This window comes from Puma concolor, chromosome B1, assembly GCF_028749965.1.
Source record: "Puma concolor isolate L17-30 chromosome B1, mPumCon1.1.hap2, whole genome shotgun sequence".
Classification (NCBI taxonomy): Eukaryota; Metazoa; Chordata; class Mammalia; order Carnivora; family Felidae; genus Puma; species Puma concolor.
Genome location: NC_141670.1, coordinates 49,485,048 through 49,501,617, shown reverse-complemented (window position 1 = coordinate 49,501,617; position 16,570 = coordinate 49,485,048). Strand labels below are relative to the sequence as shown.

At 51.3% G+C, this 16,570-nt stretch overlaps 1 protein-coding gene across 1 annotated transcript in view; it reads right to left on the bottom strand.

Moving 5' to 3' along the window:
- Positions 1 to 2,643: 2,643 nt before the first annotated feature.
- SCARA3 (scavenger receptor class A member 3) overlaps positions 2,644 to 16,570 on the bottom strand; it is a 50,992-nt gene continuing 37,065 nt past the window's right edge. Inside the window, exon 6 of the mRNA XM_086703752.1 lies at positions 2,644 to 4,488. Within this exon, the coding sequence (XP_086559878.1) occupies positions 4,037 to 4,488 (452 nt within the window). The 3' untranslated portion in view covers positions 2,644 to 4,036. The remainder of the gene's footprint in view (positions 4,489 to 16,570) is intronic.

Here is a 16,570-nt window from a genome sequence, read left to right as displayed (position 1 = left end):
TCCAAACCTCCGCTTCCCCATCCGTAAAGGGGGAATAATAATAGTATATATGGATACAATAGCTGCATTACAAGTTGTAGCGAGGATTAGATGTGTGACTATATGTAAAGTGCTGGGTCACCTGGTTGGCTCAGTCGGAGAAGCGGGTAACTCTTGATCTCGGGGTTGTGAGTTCAAGCCCCACGTTGGGTGCAGAGATTATTACTTAATAAATAAGTAAATAAATGAACTTAAATTTTTTATTTATTTTTTTATTTTTTTTTAATTTTTTTTTCAACGTTTTTTATTTATTTTTGGGACAGAGAGAAACAGAGCATGAACGGGGGAGGGGCAGAGAGAGAGGGAGACACAGCATCGGAAACAGGCTCCAGGCTCCAAGCCATCAGCCCAGAGCCTGACGCGGGGCTCGAACTCACGGACCGCGAGATCGTGACCTGGCTGAAGTTGGACGCTTAACCGACTGCGCCACCCAGGCGCCCCGAACTTAAATTTTTTAAAATATATGTAGAATGCTTAGAATGGTATTCTGTTGCATAAGTCCCCCACTGGTGTCTGCTATTATTGTTGCTATGATTCTCCTTATTCCTTTATTGCCAACCACAGATTTATGGCCAGCTTCACTCAGAGCCAGTCTGGCTCTTCTGTCTCTAATTTGACCACAAGACTCTCTCCCTGTGTGGTCCCAGCCCACTGGATCAAGGTGGATCCTGGACAGACCCCCAGGGTTGGCAGTTCAATTGCTATCCTAGGGTTGGGAATGAGCAATCAAAGGACAGGGTCCTTGCGGGGGAGAGCAGTAACCCAGTTAAGCTGAGCCTTATGCACACAGAAGATGATGGTCAGGAGAAAGGGGACAGAGGGGAGCAGAGAGGAGAGGTCAGTGGCCACCAAGAGAAGGTAAGAGACCAGTCACCCTCGGCAGTGAAGACAGAAGCCTGAGAGGCTGGCAGCCTCCCACAGGTAGCAAGCCCAAGACCCGGCTGTTCTTCAGCATCTGTAGCTCTGATTTTGCCTGCTGTGCCTATTTCATAAATACTCTCTCTCTTCCTTCCTCGGTAGGGCTTGAGAGGACTTCCCTGACCAGGGAAGGTGGAGGTATGCACCTGTGGGGGGCGGTGACAGCACAGGTGGGCTCAGGTGCGTGCCTCACCCTCACCTGCGAATCAAGCTGAACTTCACCCTCCAAATCACACAGCTGGGGATACTGGTGGCCAACAGTCTAGGACACATGAGTTTTCTTATGTCTTTATTCTTACGTTATTGAGTCACTAGGTTTTTGTTGTTGATTTATTTTGAGAGAGAGAGTATGTGCACGCATGAGTGGGGGAGGGGCAGAGAGAGGGAGAGAGAGAGAGAATCCCAAGCAGGCTCTGCACGGTCAGTGCAGAGCCCGACACGGGGCTCGAACTCACAGACTGTGAGATCGTGATGTGAGCCGAAACCAAGAGTCAGACGCTTAAGCAACTGAGTCACCCAGGTGCCTCATCTGTGTCTAATTTATAAATTAAACGCTATCATCGGTATGTATATTTGGAAAAAAGGCAGAATACGTATGGGGTTCAGTACTATCTGTGGTTTCAGGCATCTAATGGGGGTCTTGGAACCCCTCACAGATAATGGGAGACTATTGTATAGCCTCTTGGTTTTGTTTCTGTGGAGAAACCTTACTAACACGCAACACTTTCCCCTCCCTTCCAAAAAACAAAATCGAAACAGGGCATAGGACTTGTACTGGGCTGTGTTTTACTAGCAAGTGAACATACTATGCTACCATAGACCGAATATTTGTGTCTCCCCCAAATTTATGTGTTGAAATCCTAACCTCCGCTGTGATGGAATTAGGAGGTGGGGTCTTTGGAAGGTGTTTAGGTCTTGAGGGTGGAGCCCTCATGAATGGGATTAGTGCCTTTAGAAAAGTGACCTCAGCGAGCTCCCTCTCCCCTCCTGCCATGTGAGGGCACAGTGAGCAGATGGCCATCTGTGAACCAGGAAGCAGGGCCTCACCAGGCCCTAAGTCTGCTGGCACCTTGATCGTGGACTTTCAGCCTCCAGAACTGGGAGAAATAAATGTCTGCTGTTTGTAAGTCACCAGTCTGTGGTATCCGGTTAGAATAGCCAAAATGGACTAAGACATGTGCTTTCAAAGCCAGCCCCCGAGGGCAGAGCTCCCTCCTACACTCTGGCTTCCTGGAGCAGACCTGGCTGATTCACAGGGGACCCAGCTGTCCTCTGTTTCCTGTGGATCCTGGAGAGGCAGGCTTTCGGGGGCAGATCTGGCCCGATCTCTTTCTGCTTTTCTGTTTTATCTGCAGACCAGGGAGGGTGAAGGTGTCACTCAGATTGTCTAGGGCTCCGTTTAGCCTGTTGCAAGAATAATAGAACTCACCTTGTTTCTCACTGGGTTCCTGCTCTTTATGGGTGGTTCCCTCACATGCGCTTGGTCCTTGGCCCCCAGAGGACTGCTGTGAGTTCCTGCCACAGCTCCGTTCCTCTAGATTGAGGGGCAGGGGGTTAGGGCCAAACTCTACAGTGAATATCTAGGGGACCCTTCGTCCACCGGTTCCGCTTCAAAGTCCAAGTGAGGCAGAGCCCCTGAAGGCATTATGCCCCTGGTTGGGCAGAAAGGACCAGAAGACACCTCCCTCCTGGAAACAGCTCTTTACTGACTCAGTAATACTATATCACATGATATCATATATAGACAGAATTACATGGCATTGGGGGGGGGGGGGCAGGTGGGAGTGCAAACCAGTTGCACATATTACAGGAAGGGAGGTGGCATTAAGGCTTTTGGAATGAGGACAGAGGCTATTCTCTGAGTCAGGGTGGGGAGGGGACAGCTCCAGACCCCCAGCCCAGGAGTGGTCGGGATCTGCCGAACACCAAGATAAGGCAGCTTTACCACAAGTTTAGCCTGTGGGCGGCCTTCACCCTGCTGGGGGAGCTTCCAGGGCTCCTTTCTGCCCTTGTGCACAGGAAGTTGGAGGTGACGAGGGATGGTGTCCTAGCGAGTCTCTTGTGGATGTTTGGGCCCTTCCCTCCTCGTCCAGTCTTCCCACCCAAGCTGAGAGGCCTCGGGCCATTCTGAGTCAGGACAGGGTAAGGTCAGCAGGCAGCTGTGGGCAAGACAGCCGGGGACAAGAGGGGAGAGCTGCTGTCGCCAGGCTTGGCCCTCCTCCAGCCTCCACAGAGCGGCCCGTCCCAGGAATGGAGCAGGTGGGCCAGCCTCAGATGGAGCAAGGGAGGCATCTTCACTCATGCCTCTGCCTCCCTTCTTCCAGCTTCCCAGCTGCTGGGCGCCACTCTGGGAGAATGTTCCAGGGCCTAGATAGTCTCCCCATGCAGATGAAGCTCCTGCTTGGATTTCTCCCAAGATGCTCCTGAGAGAAGGAGGCAAGGATGAAGTGAGGAATTTTCTGGAGACAAGAAAAAATTGCTGAACTCATGAGAGCTCGGTGCCCAGAGCCCGAGAATGTGACTCAGGTGGAGTCCCTCCGTCCCGTGTGAGCTCCCGGGACGTTGCTCCCATGGTCATGAGGAGAGCGTTCTGGTCATCAAATCCACCTTGTCCCTAGAGTTTGAACCACATCCCCTTCAAAGGTTTTCCTGGGTCTTTTCAACCGCTGGGAGCCACGGGGAACTGTTAGCTAGGCTGGTTCCGAAGAAGCTGGAGAGCCAAGTTGGTCAACAATTCAGAAATAGAGTTAAGACCTTCCTCCCAAGGTAGCCACCTCCCTGGCAGGCTCAGTCACAGGAGAGGGGGGTCTTCTCCTGCCCTCTCCTCCTGCCCAGCCAGGGACACCCAGTTGGCCCCCCTGGCCAGCAGGGAAATGTATGTGCGTGTGCGTGTGAGGGGCTGCTTTCTGTGGTACAGTCAGTACTGGGGAGCCCCGAGGTGCAGGGGCAGGCCAGGGAGAAGCCCCTTTGGGATCAAAGAACCACAACTGTCTGTAAGGGTGGCTTTCTGGGGTGGGGGCTTGCCATGCCCTGAGGCCCTTCCCGGCATTTGGTGCAGCAGTGTCTGGGCCTGGGGCCCTTAGTAGCGGCTCTGGCTTCCTGGTGGGCCTGGGGGCCCTGGGAGGCCAGGGGGCCCCTGGATCCCTGGTTCACCCTTAAGCCCCATGGGCCCCCGCTGGCCTGGTGACCCTGTTTTGCCAGCAATCCCTGGCTTTCCCTGAGGCCCTGAGGGCCCTGGAGACCCTGGGGGCCCCTCTGGCCCTGGGGGCCCCATGTCCCCTTTCGGGCCTGGCTGTCCTCTTGGGCCTCCAGTTCCAAAACTGCCCTTTGAGCCTTTGAGGCCTGGGAAACCCCGAAGGCCAACCGGTCCCCTTTCCCCCATGGGTCCTGTGTCTCCAGGCTGCCCCTGAGGACCCTGGGGTCCCGGGGGCCCCAAGCTGCCAGGGTCTCCTTTCGGTCCTCTGCTGCCACCAGGCCCTTTCGTGCCCGTGTCTCCTTTGAGTCCTCTTGGTCCGGGGGGGCCGGGGGCACCTAGGGTCAGAGAGAAGAAGGGAGAAGTCAGTCCATGACGGGCAGCTCTCACGAGGCTCTCCCACCAAGGAGACACAGCACAGGCCAGGCCACAGTGACAGCCTGAGGGTTAGCTAGACCCAAAGGCCAGGCCTGCCGCCTGCGAGCTCTGGGAGCTCGGGCCCATTATGTGACTTCCCTAAGTCAGCCGAACCACCTGTGAGGAGGGGACCCTGAGATAATGCAGGTAAGTGTCTGGCAGGAGGTCTGGGGCACCGTGAGAACTCACTGTTCTGACTTCAGGGCTTGCCCATCGTTCCCCACGTGCACTCAAGCTGGGAACTGGGAGAGCTGAACAGCTCTGGGAAAAGGCCAACACTGGCCAGGACTGTCTGTCCCGGTCTGGAGGCCGCCTGGCCTTCTGCTTGAGTCTTTGACTCAACCCCCTGCCCCGCCCTCATCTCAACCTCAGGCTTTTGCCCATGACCGTTCTGCATCTGGGGCCAGGGATGGAGTCAAGTGACACGGGGGAGGAAAACCAAAAAAGTGAGGCAGGAGAAACAGACCCCTTTGCAGGGTTAGTGTGTGGGCACAACAGCCCAGAGAAAGGATGGCTCCTCCAGGAGGCCCACCCTGACCACTCTGAGCTCCTGAGGCTGCCACTTGCTGAATCTTTCAATTGACGTGTGGAAAAAGAAGTCACCGTACCGTGAAAGCAAACCCTCAGTGCCTTTCTGGTAGACCCTGCTAGACTATGGAGCCTCTGGAAGAGACTGAGGGCCACAGCTCACAGCCCCTGCCCTGGGCATGGAGGCTGGCACATGGCAGTGAAAACTCAGAATATGCTTGAAAAGAATGATTCACCAAATAGCTGTGGACTCCTTGCTCCCACCTGGCTCTGGCCTAGCGCCTGGGGGAGAGGCCAAGATGAAGACATGGTCTGTCCTTAAAGAACCCTTCTTAGTTCCCAAGCCAGGGGTTGGAAGACTTTAATATGCTTCTGACTACGTAGATCTGAGAGTCACCAGCTCCCAGAGCTGTACAAACCCTCAGGGCACAAAGCAGAGTGTGGCCGTTGCTCTGCCCCAAGGCATCTCTGAATTCCTGGAGGAAAGGGGACTCGTTGGCCTCATGAGGATCATGCAACAAAGGCACAGCAGAGACCTGGCTTTTTTCAGTGGTCTCAGCAAAGGGTACTGGTACAGAATTCTCCCTGAGAATTCTGCTGCTGCATCATTCTTGCAAAAGACTTCTGGCATTTTCAAGCTAGGTGAGAGCCAGTCCAATTCCTGCCTTTCACAGAGGAGGCAACTAACACCCAGAGAGGTGAAGCAGTCCCCTCAGGGGCCCCTGAGCGGAAACCAGAACCCAGGTGGGCCTCTCAGAGAGGAGGGATCCTGCAGCCTGGAGCAGGGAGCCCTGCCAGTGGCCATGACCCAGGTCTGCGGTGTCCGGGCTCTGCCCCAGCTAATGAAGATGCTACTGCTGTTAATCCTGGCTGATGCTACCTGCTTACGCCTCCCCCGTCCCCAGCACCCTCTCCCCACTCCCCACCCCTGTTGCTCCCTGTGGGTCTGCTTCCCACAGGGTTCTGTGGATCAGTGAATACGGTCCTCTTAAGCTCTAAACTGGGATCTAAACGGGAAACTGGAGCCCAGACAGTCAGCCCCACGAGGGCCAATAAAAACCTTCCAGCAGTTCCCTGCCCCCGCCTGCCCATGCCCATCTCCCCCCCCACAGGGGCATGCAGCCCTGTGTGGGCTCGGCTCACGTGGCGTGCCAGCTGCACAGGCTGGGATTCCGTCATGGGGCCAGCGGGGGCAGGGGTGGGGTGGCTGGCGGTGCAGCGGACCCACCAGGGAGCAGCCAGGAGGCAGGACCTGCTCTTTGGTCTGCAGAGGCCCCTGGAGCCCCCCCAGCCGCCTCCCCCCACCACCCGCACCAGGCAGCTGGAACAACCTGGTACAGAGAGGTGCCCACCAAGGGACTGCCTCCCCCAGCCTGGCAGGACTTGCTGGGAATCGGCAGAGCCATGGTGCCGGTCTCCGCCCCAGCTCTGGCCTTGGCACCTGGGCCTGCTGAGGTTGGAAAAACAGAGCCATTCAGAGGTGGAGGGCCCCTGGAGGATGGGTGGATGGGTGGATGGGTGGGAGTCAGGGGGCCCTGGAGCGACGTTGGGCAAATTCCTGCCCACTCTGGAGCTCAGGCCCTCATGGATAAAATTGAGAGTTGTACTTCAGTTCCTGAGGGCCCCTGGAGCTCCCCCCCCCCACCCCTCCCCCTGCCTCTGTCCTTGCCCTCTGGCCTGCTTCTTTGGGCTCACCCACTGCCCGCCCCAGGATACAGCTCCCCGGTTCTTCATTCTCTCCCCTTAAACCACTTCCGTGGCTTCCTCTCTTGTCCCCGGGGTGAATGGGTCCACGATCCCCATTTCCAGCGTCGACCCAGGAAAAGCATGAGAAGTCTCATCCCGACGAAGTTGCCCTGCTCTGAGCAGCCCCCAGGTCCAGTGGGAGCCCCCTCACTCTCTCCCCAGGACCCCGGCCTGCCCGTGTCGTCTGCATCAGGTGCCCTCTCCGCCCTTACTCGAGGGGCAGAGCAGCTAGCTGCGAGGGTTGCCAGGGGTCTCTATGCCAGCAGTGAGGGAGAGAAAGAGGGTGAGGCCCTCTCTTCTGCCCCTTCCCACCCGCCCTCACGGCCTCCTCTTCCTGGGGAAGCTCTTGGTGGCTTCCCTGGATGGGGAAGGCCGGGGTCCACATGCCCGGGCGGAAGGTGTGTGCAGAAGCCTGGGTCACACTACGCACCTCACTGCCCCAGGAGTGCAGCCCTCAGCACGTGTGGAAGGAGAACTTCAGGGAAATGGGTGACCTCACTTTCCATACCCCTCCCCATCGCGGCTGGCACCACTGACCCCATCTCTGAGCACATGGAAAGGGGTCCTAGACAGTCACTTTGAGGACATCAGGTGGGGTGGCCTCGTCTGGGGCTACTGACAGGAGCCTCTGTTGCAGACAAGGCATCAGGGGCCAGTGACAACCCTGCGACATCCCTGCCCACTCTCTGACTTCTCTGGGACCTGCCTTCTCTCGGAGAAGGGAAGGGCAATGACAGTGCCAGCATCTGTCTACTGAGTCTCTCCTGTGTCCTTGTATACTGAAATTGTTGTCCCATTTTACAGATGAGACAATGTGGTGCAGAGGGTGACATCTTACCCAAGATCATCGGCCAGTAAGGGGTAGAGACAGGACTCAAAGCCGGGCCTGAAGCTCTGAAACCCATGCTCTGTCCCCCTACCCTGCTGCCTCGGGTCCTCATTACCCTGTGGCTGGGCTCCTGGCCCTTTCCCCGCCCCCTCCCTGCCTGTCCCAGGGAGGGTCCACACAGTGTGGGGAAGGGTAACATGAAAGGCTGTCTTCCCCAGGTTAAGCTGGTCCCTCCCAGCCATGAATCATGCTGTGGGACCTGGGTCTAGCCTGGGAGGAAGTCAACAGCCCTGGCTTTCGTCGTTAGCTTAGGGGCAAGGAATGTGGACAGAGGTTGACAGAGTATCTGCTCTGCGGGAAGGCGTGCCACTGACACAGCCCATTATCAGATCGGGATACCAGCAGGGCTGCAGGGCAAAGGAGGGGAGGGCTCAATCCTGCTCACGGCGGAATTCAAATGCTGTGGGGAGCGTTTAAAGCAAAGGAGGAAAGTGAGCAGTGTGGCTGAGGGGCAGGGTTGTGGGAGAGGAACGGAGCACCCTGGAGTCCCGGGGAGGCCCATAATTACTCAGGAAGCCGGGGACTATAATTAGGCCATCCTGGCCCATTAGGGTCGAGCCACAACTGACTGCATGTCTGGGACAAGTAGGTGGTCTGCACTGGGAACCCGGAGGAGGTGGAGGTGGGGGTGAGCAGAAGTACTGAGTCTGTCAGTGCCCAACACTCCCCACCCATGGGTGGGGTAATGCGTGGGCAGGAGGGGCCCGCAGTCCACCTCCCAGTCCAAAGCAACAGGCCAGCTTACGAGGACGGAAGGAAACAGAAACGGAATGGGCGACTCTTGAAAGGCCATGGAAGGAAGGCACACTGGCCTGGGCTTTGGGGGACCCTGGTTTGAGTCCCAGGTCTGGTATTAACCAATTGGATGCCTGGGTAAGTCTCTGTCCCTCTTGGGACCTCAGGCTTCCCTCTGTTCAGTGAATATACTGGCCTAAGTCAGGGACTCTCAATACCGGCTGTTGTTACCTGAGGAACATTGAAAAAATGACAATGGACTTCCACTTCTGTGATGCACTAGATTGTAACAGACGAAACTTCCCACTGAGAATAATCTGAATCATCAGATCAAATACCAAGACATACTCCTGATGGTTTTGGAGGGAGATCAAAGGCCAAAATCACAGGGAGAAGGGAGGCTCATGAAGTCAGCCTGGCAGTCTTTGGCACTTTCCTTCTCAAGGCATTTGTTGATGAGTGATCAGTTTGAGCAGAGAAGCTGAGAAGCCAAACGAAACGCTGCAGCCGTCAGGCTGAGAAGCTGAGTAGGGCTTTCAGTGGCTTCACTGGTGCTGGGGTGGAAGGATGCCAAGATTCAGGAGAAGAGGGGATCGTGTGTGCATTTGCACAGGGCAGAGAGACTGAGCAGAGCGTTCAGCTTCGTTCATTTAGTCTTATGGTGCCGGGGAGACAAGAATTGGCATTCAAGACAGACAAGGTGATAGGGCCCTAGTAAACGCTCCTCCAGGACCAAGTGCTGTGAGCATGAGTGTATCAGAAATAGGCCAAACGTCACCTTTCTTGCCCACCCTCTGCTTCTAGCCTTGTTTATGCTTTCATTCTGCCTTCACTGAGCAAATGTTTCCTGAGTGCCTTCCAAGAGCAGGCACTCTGCTGGGTACTTGATGAGGGAGACAAGTAGCCCATCATCAAGAAAATTAGATTCAGAATCATCCCTTAAATTAGGGCAGCCTTTTATATTTTATAAAAATTGTTCACACCCACTGTTAACAATGATACTCACAACTACCCCATGGGATATAAGCAAGGGAGGTATTAATATTCCTATTTGTGGATGAGGAAGTTGAATTGAAAGTAGCTAGTGGCCAAAAGCCTTATCCAAGGTCACTCAGCTAATAAGCAATGATGGTTTCCTGTTTTCAATTTCCAAATAATAGTCCTAGCACAGACGCTGTCTAACACAGACACAGAAATCATCCTACAGAGCAGGAAGAGAGAAATACTCTTTTTTTTTTTTTTTTTAAGTTTACTTATTTATTTTGACACAGAGAGAGAAAAAAATAGCAGGGGAGGGGCAGAGAGAGACAGGGAGAGAGAACCCCAAGCAGGCTTCGCCCTGACAGCATAGAACCCGACATGGGGCTCGAACCCATGAACCGTGAGATCATGACCTGAACTGAAACCAAGAGTTGGACGCTTAACCAACTGAGCCACCCAGGTGCCCCAAAGACAGAAATATTCTATGAGAGGCACACACACTATGGAAGTACCACAGACTTTCTGTTGAGCAAGTTGAACTGGAAGAGGTCTCAGAGAACAGCTGGTCTTATCCTTTCACTTACTGATGAAGAACAAAAATAAAAAACAGAGGCTTAGAAAGATTAAGTGATTCTGCCTACAGACTCCGAGCAAATTAGAAGTCAGACTTCTTTCCCATGTAGTTTAAGAGCTCCAGCCCTTCAGTCAGCACTTGGCACCTTCCACACTGGCTGTGGTCATTGCTGTCCCACCCCGTTTATTCTAGAGAGCAGCTCAGTTCCAGCCTGGGGGAGACCTCACTGCCAGCTCCAACATGAGAGACTGTCAGCACCTGTCTATGCCTGAAAGAATGAGTAACAAGCTCCTGTAGGAAAGGATGCACATTTTGTACCTGAAATTTTCTCTCAGATGAGAAAGGTTTTACATGAGGTGCTTTAACAACCATGAGGAGTTTAAACAGAAATTCAGAGGTTGAACCAAGAGTCAGATGTAGCTGAAACAAATATCTTACCTTGCTCTCCAGCTAAGATGAGGTCCTCAGATGAGGACTCTGTCATTATTAGGACAGGAACAAATATCAATTCCCATGACTCTTGTTGGGTTATACTTAGAATGGGGTTCTTAAATGGTTCCCCTGCCAACACTTTGAGTATCATCTCCCTCTTTGCAACTCTCTGCCCCACACCCTACACCTAGGCAGGACCTGAGGAGAGGTGCCTTTTTGGTATCTGAGAGCTTACGCTCTCAGTGTCTCCTCTTCTGGCTGCACCCTGAATGTGCGCACCTCAGAGCCATGACAAGGGGTCAGAATTTAAAATCATAGTGTGACCTTGAGCTCGTGCCTTAACCTTTCCCAGTCTCAGGTCACCTTCTTGTAAAATAAAGACACTGCCTTGTCTACTGCACAAAGGTTGTTGTGAGGCTGAAACAAAACGAAGTCTGTGAATGGGCTTTGTCATTGGGAAAGCTTTATATTTCATTGGTTCTTAGGCTGAACGCAACAAAAATACAGAGGATAAACTGTAAGAACCCCCTGATAATGCCTTTTCTAGAACAATGCAGCCTAGAGGATGTATCCTAGAGCTACATATTTTAGATAAAATACTGGGGGAATGTTTCAGTTACCCAAGAAACATTCAGTACTTGGCTTTGTTGCAAAAATATGACAGCAGGTCAACAAGATGTACTTCCATCCCCCCCAACACCACCAATTTAGATTGAATAAAAAATTAACCCTCGTGGCAGTAGAAATGCTCAATGATGTAAAATAAAGGCAATATAGGTTTGAGACTAAATGATTAAAGCAAAATAGAGAATCAGAGAGGTTGGCTCCAAGTCTGTGCTCTGCAGAGAGAACAGAGCTGTCTGGGATTGTGGGGCCCTCCCTCCTTCCTCCTTAGAGCTCCCCTAGATTATCAGGCCCAGATATTTGCCCCCTTCCCCCACCAAATGTAAGCCATAAATTCTGGAACTGTCAGATCCCAGTGGCTAACTAATTTTATTCTCTAGAGCCAAGATTGGTTATATTTTCAGGTCGAACCCTCTTCCTGCAAAGACACACAATTCCTTGGGAAGGGTCCAGGGAACCTGGGTAGAGCCATCCAGATTCCTAGTATAAACGAATTCTGATTAGGAGTCTTTGGGACTATTTTCCAGGAGAAAAACTGTTGGAAATACTGCTGTAAAAGAGTAGAATGAAAAAGTAATAGCATTTGTTAGGGATTGAATTTTGTCCCCTCAACATTCATAGACTGAAGTCCTAGCCCCTGGGGAATATGACCTTCCTTAGAGACAGGGTCTTCACAGAAGTAATCAATTTAAAAAAAAATTTTTTTAACATTTATTTATTTTTGAGACAGAGAGAGCATGAACAGGGGAGGGTCAGAGAAAGAGGGAGACACAGAATCTGAAACAGGCTCCAGGCTCTGAGCTGTCAGCACAGAGCCCGACGCGGGGCTTGAACCCACGGACCGCGAGATCATGACCTGAGCCGAAGTCAGACGCTTAACCAACTGAGCCACCCAGGCGCCCCAGAAGTAATCAATTTTAAATGCAGCCATTAGGTAACCCCTACTCCAATATGACTGGCTTCCTGAGGAAAAGGGGAAACTGAACACAGAGACAGAAATGCACAGAGAGAAGATGAAGAGATGAGGGAGAAAAGGGCAATCTATCAGCCACTGCCTGGAACAAAGCCTTCCCTCACGGCCCTCAGAAGGACCCAACCTTGTCGACACTTGAACTCAGACCTCTGGCCTCCAGAGCTGCGAGACAGTACGTTTCGGTGGTTTAAGCCACTCAGTCTGCGGTACTTTGTAACAGCAGCTGGAGCAGACTAATACAGTGCTCATTTCAGAATGAAATTATCATAAGCAGAAGCCATAAAGCATGATTTGAAGGAGTGGGCCAGGCAACCCACCTTTGGTATGGAATCTAGGGGTAGGCTGGGGATGGAGGTTCCCCACGGGGAAGAAGAGGTCAGCCCCTTGCTGGGGAAATTGATGGGGACTAGACAGGAGTGCATTGCAGAAACTACACTGGGCAGATTGCTGTCACCAAGAAGCAGCTGCTTCAGTTGCTCAGGTGCTTTTAGAGGCACAGGGTTATGTGACTTTGGAGAAGGCTGTTCAAGGCAGCTTGCAACTATGGATCTGAATCCTGTGTCCATTCCTTGACAGCTGTGTGAACCTGGCTAGACCTCATGTGGTATCCAGTTCTTCACTGCAAGCTTTTTGGGTTCACGGTTTCAGGGATCGTGGGAATGAAAGGAGATAATGTGTATGCCATAGGCTTCCCCCATGATCTTTGCATGCGTTGCCCCCTCTACCTGGAACCCTTCTGTTCATCCATGCTGACCCTGCTATATCTAACTTATTCCTCCTTCTTTTTCAGGTGTCTCAGTTCAGATGTCACCTCTGATGGTTAATTTCATGTATCAACTTGACTGGGCCATAGGGTGTCCAGATATTTGGTCAGACATTATTCCGGGTATGCCTGTGAGGGTGTTTGGGGATGAGATTAATATCTGGATCAGTAGACTGAGGAAATCCCCAATGTGGGTGAGCCTCACTCAGTCAGTTGAAGGCCTTGATAGAACAAAAAGCCTATGGGGTGCCTGGGTGGCTCAGTCGGTTGAGTGTCCGACTTCAGGTCATGACCTCAGTGTCCATGAGTTCGAGCCCCGTATCAGGCTCTGTGCTGACAGCTCAGAGCCTGGAGCCTGCTTTGGATTCTGTGTCTCCCTCTCTCTCTGCCCCCCACCCCCACCCCCGCTCACTCTCTGTCTCTGTCTCTCTCAAAAATAAATAAAAACATTAAAAAAAAAATTTTTTTTTAAAGCCTAAGAGGGAATCCCTACTACCTGACTGCTTCAAGTGAGGACTTCAGCTCTTTCCTTCCTTTGGGTTTGAACTGAAACCATTGGCTCTTCCTGGGTCTTGAGGCTGCCAGCCTTCAGCCTGCAACTACACCATCAGCTCTCCTGGGTCTCAGGCTTTTGGACTCAGATTGGAATTAACCATTGGCTCTCCCAGGTCTTTTGCTTGCTGACTCACCCTGCAGATCTTGGGCTTTGCTGGTTTCTATAATTATGTGAGCCACCTCCTTCAATCCCTTATAGTAAATCAATTTCTTTCAGAGATCCTAATGGACACAGGATATATATATATCCTGCTGGTTGGTTCTGTTTCTCTGGAGAATCCTGACTAATACAGATTGTGGTACCAAGAGCAAGTATAAAGGAACGGAATTTTAAAGATGAATGTTCTAAATTGATCTGGGATTTCTGGAACTGACTCTAATTTAAGATTTAAAGATGCTAATGACTTTATTTCTAGTAGTAAAGACAGCCTAATAGTCCAAGGCATGATCTGGCAACAAAGATATGCAAAGTATTGGGGACTGATACTTTCGAACATTTTTTGTCAAAGTAACGAGTATAATGAGATTGGTTGCTCCTAATGTTACTGGACAAAGTGAGGCAATAAAAAGTTGACCTTGGGGATTCAAATTCCCAGCTCAAGTGTCACATAAATGACCTGAAAGCTTCCATGTCTGCCCTGAATGAGACCCTTATTTCCTGTGGCCATGGGGTTGAGATTGCTGCAAATCTAACTTACAATCTCATCCTGTAACTGGCTGAATTGCAATGCCGGCTGAATTCCCAGCTTCCCAGGGCATCCACTCTTAAAGTAAAGGCATTCGCTGGGAAGCAATGGTATCCTGAAAGTTGGAATGGGGATATGTGGGAAGACCTTGATGGAGCTGGGGACACTAGACCCCTAAATTCTGATAAGTCATCTTTGACAGCGGAAGCAGTTCCCCCACACCCAGTAAAAGTGGCCTCTCAACCCCTGTCTGAAGCCCTCATGGCCTGAGGAAAGGGCAGTGGCCTGCCCTGAGGCACCGCCAAGCAAGACAATGATGATTCTCCTGAGGACCCACCGCCACCACCCCCCTTTGCTTCTAGACCTATAGCTAGACTCAGTTCTCAGCAGGCCCTTAAAGGTGAGGCACAAAGTGTGACCCATGAGGAGATGTGCTACACTCCAAAAGAACTACCTGAGTTTTTAAATTTATACAGATAGGAATCTGGGGGATATTTGTGGTAATGGATCCTAAAAGTGTGGAGATAATGGTAGAAGGAACATAACATTGCATCAGGCAGAATTTATTGATAGGGGCTCACTAAGCAGGGATTCTGCATCTAATATTGCATCTTGGGGAGTGAGAAAGGCTCTAACAGTTAGTTTGGTTGGTTGGCTGAGACATGGGCCAAAAGACCCACAGTGAGTTAGAAATGCTGGATCTCATTGGTTTTATGTAAAGAAAGGGATTCAAAGAATGAGAGAAGCTGGGATGTTGGAGTGGATTTGTCATCTGGGACCTACTCACCCACCCTGGGAAGGTCCAGAAGACGTGCCTTTCACCACGACTGTGAGAAATAAATCTGTAAGGAGAGTCTTAGAAGCCTTGAAGAGTTTTCTGATTGCTCTCTTCTGCAGGCAGACTGTACAGGGGGAACTTTTGTCACTCAACTGGGAAACCTAACCATAATGGGAGTGATTGGGTCTCGGGGTGGCAGATACCTAACGGTGGCACTCAACTGGCCAACACAAGGAGAGCATGGATACTGTAATAGCAAAGTCGACACGGTGATCAGAATAGGCTGATATGCACAGACCCGTGGTGTTAGCTAGTGATCATGGTGTACCTAGAAGTGAAATAGATAGGAAGCCTACTAAATTCTTACTTGTTTTGTATAAGCAGAGAAGTTCCAGGTCAAGTGAATAAAAGTCTAATCCAAATCATAAAAATAGCCATGGCTCCTCAGTCAATTCTCAGACTTGAGCCAGTTTACAAATCCAGAACTACTTGAATGAAAGGGAAGCTGGGTACCCTTGAGGAAGGACCCTAGTATTTATACTGTTAATCTTCCCAGCCTTCCCCAAGGGGACCTACACCTTTTTTTTTTTTTTTTTTTTTTTTACCAGGATAACTGTGCACCGGGGCAGAGAAAATAATCAGCCCTTCTGGGGACTACTAGACACTGGCTCTGAACTGACACTGATTCCAAGAAACCCAAATGTCACTGTGGCCCTCCAGTCAGAGTAGGGGCTTATGGAGGTCAGGTGATCAACGGGGTTTTAGCACAGATCTGTCTCACGTGAGGCCCACTGGGTCCCTGAATTCACCCTGTGGTTGTTTCCCCAGTTCTGGAATGCATAATTGAAATAGACATCCTACCTACTAGCTGGTAGAATCCCCACATTGGTTCCCCAGCCTATGAAGTAAGGGATATCATGGTGGGAAAGGCCAACCAGAAGCCATTAGAATTGCCTTTACCTAGGACAATAGTAAACCAAGGGTACCTGGGTGGCTCAGTCAGTTGAGTGTCCTACTTCTGCTCAAGTCATGATCTCATGGTTCGTGACTTCAAGTCCCGCATCAGGCTCTCTGCTGTCTGTCAGCTTGGAGCCTGCTTTGGATCCTCTGTTCCCCCCCTCTCTCTACCCCTCCTTTGTTCGTTCTCTCTTTCAAAATAAATCAACCAATATTTATTTTTTCCTATATATATCTATAAAGGAAAATTGTAAACCAAAAGCAATACCACATTCCTGAAGGGACTGAAGAGATTGGTGCCCCCATCAAGAACGTTAAATTTGCCCATTTGACCTGTGCAGAGGACAGGTGAATCTTGGAGAATGACAGTGCATTTTCATAAGCTTAGCCAGGTTGTGACTCCAATTGTAGCTCCTGTACCAGATGCAGTCTCATTACTTGAGAGAATCAACACATCCCAGATGCTTTTTTGTCCATACCTGTTCACGAGGCCCACCAGAAACAGTTTGCTTCCAGCTGACAGGACCAGCAATACACCTTCACACACCTGCCTTGGGGGATCTCAACTCTCCAGCTCTCCATCATACTTAGTTCACAGGGAACTTGACTTCCTTTCTCCCCCACCAGATATCACGCAGGTCCACTACAGTGACAATATTATACTGATTCAACCTAGCGAGCAAGTAAGTTGTAGCTCACTATTTCGAAGACATTCATGGGTCAGAGGGTGGGGAATAAACATGACAAAAATTCAAGGGCCTTCCACCTCAATGAAATTTCTA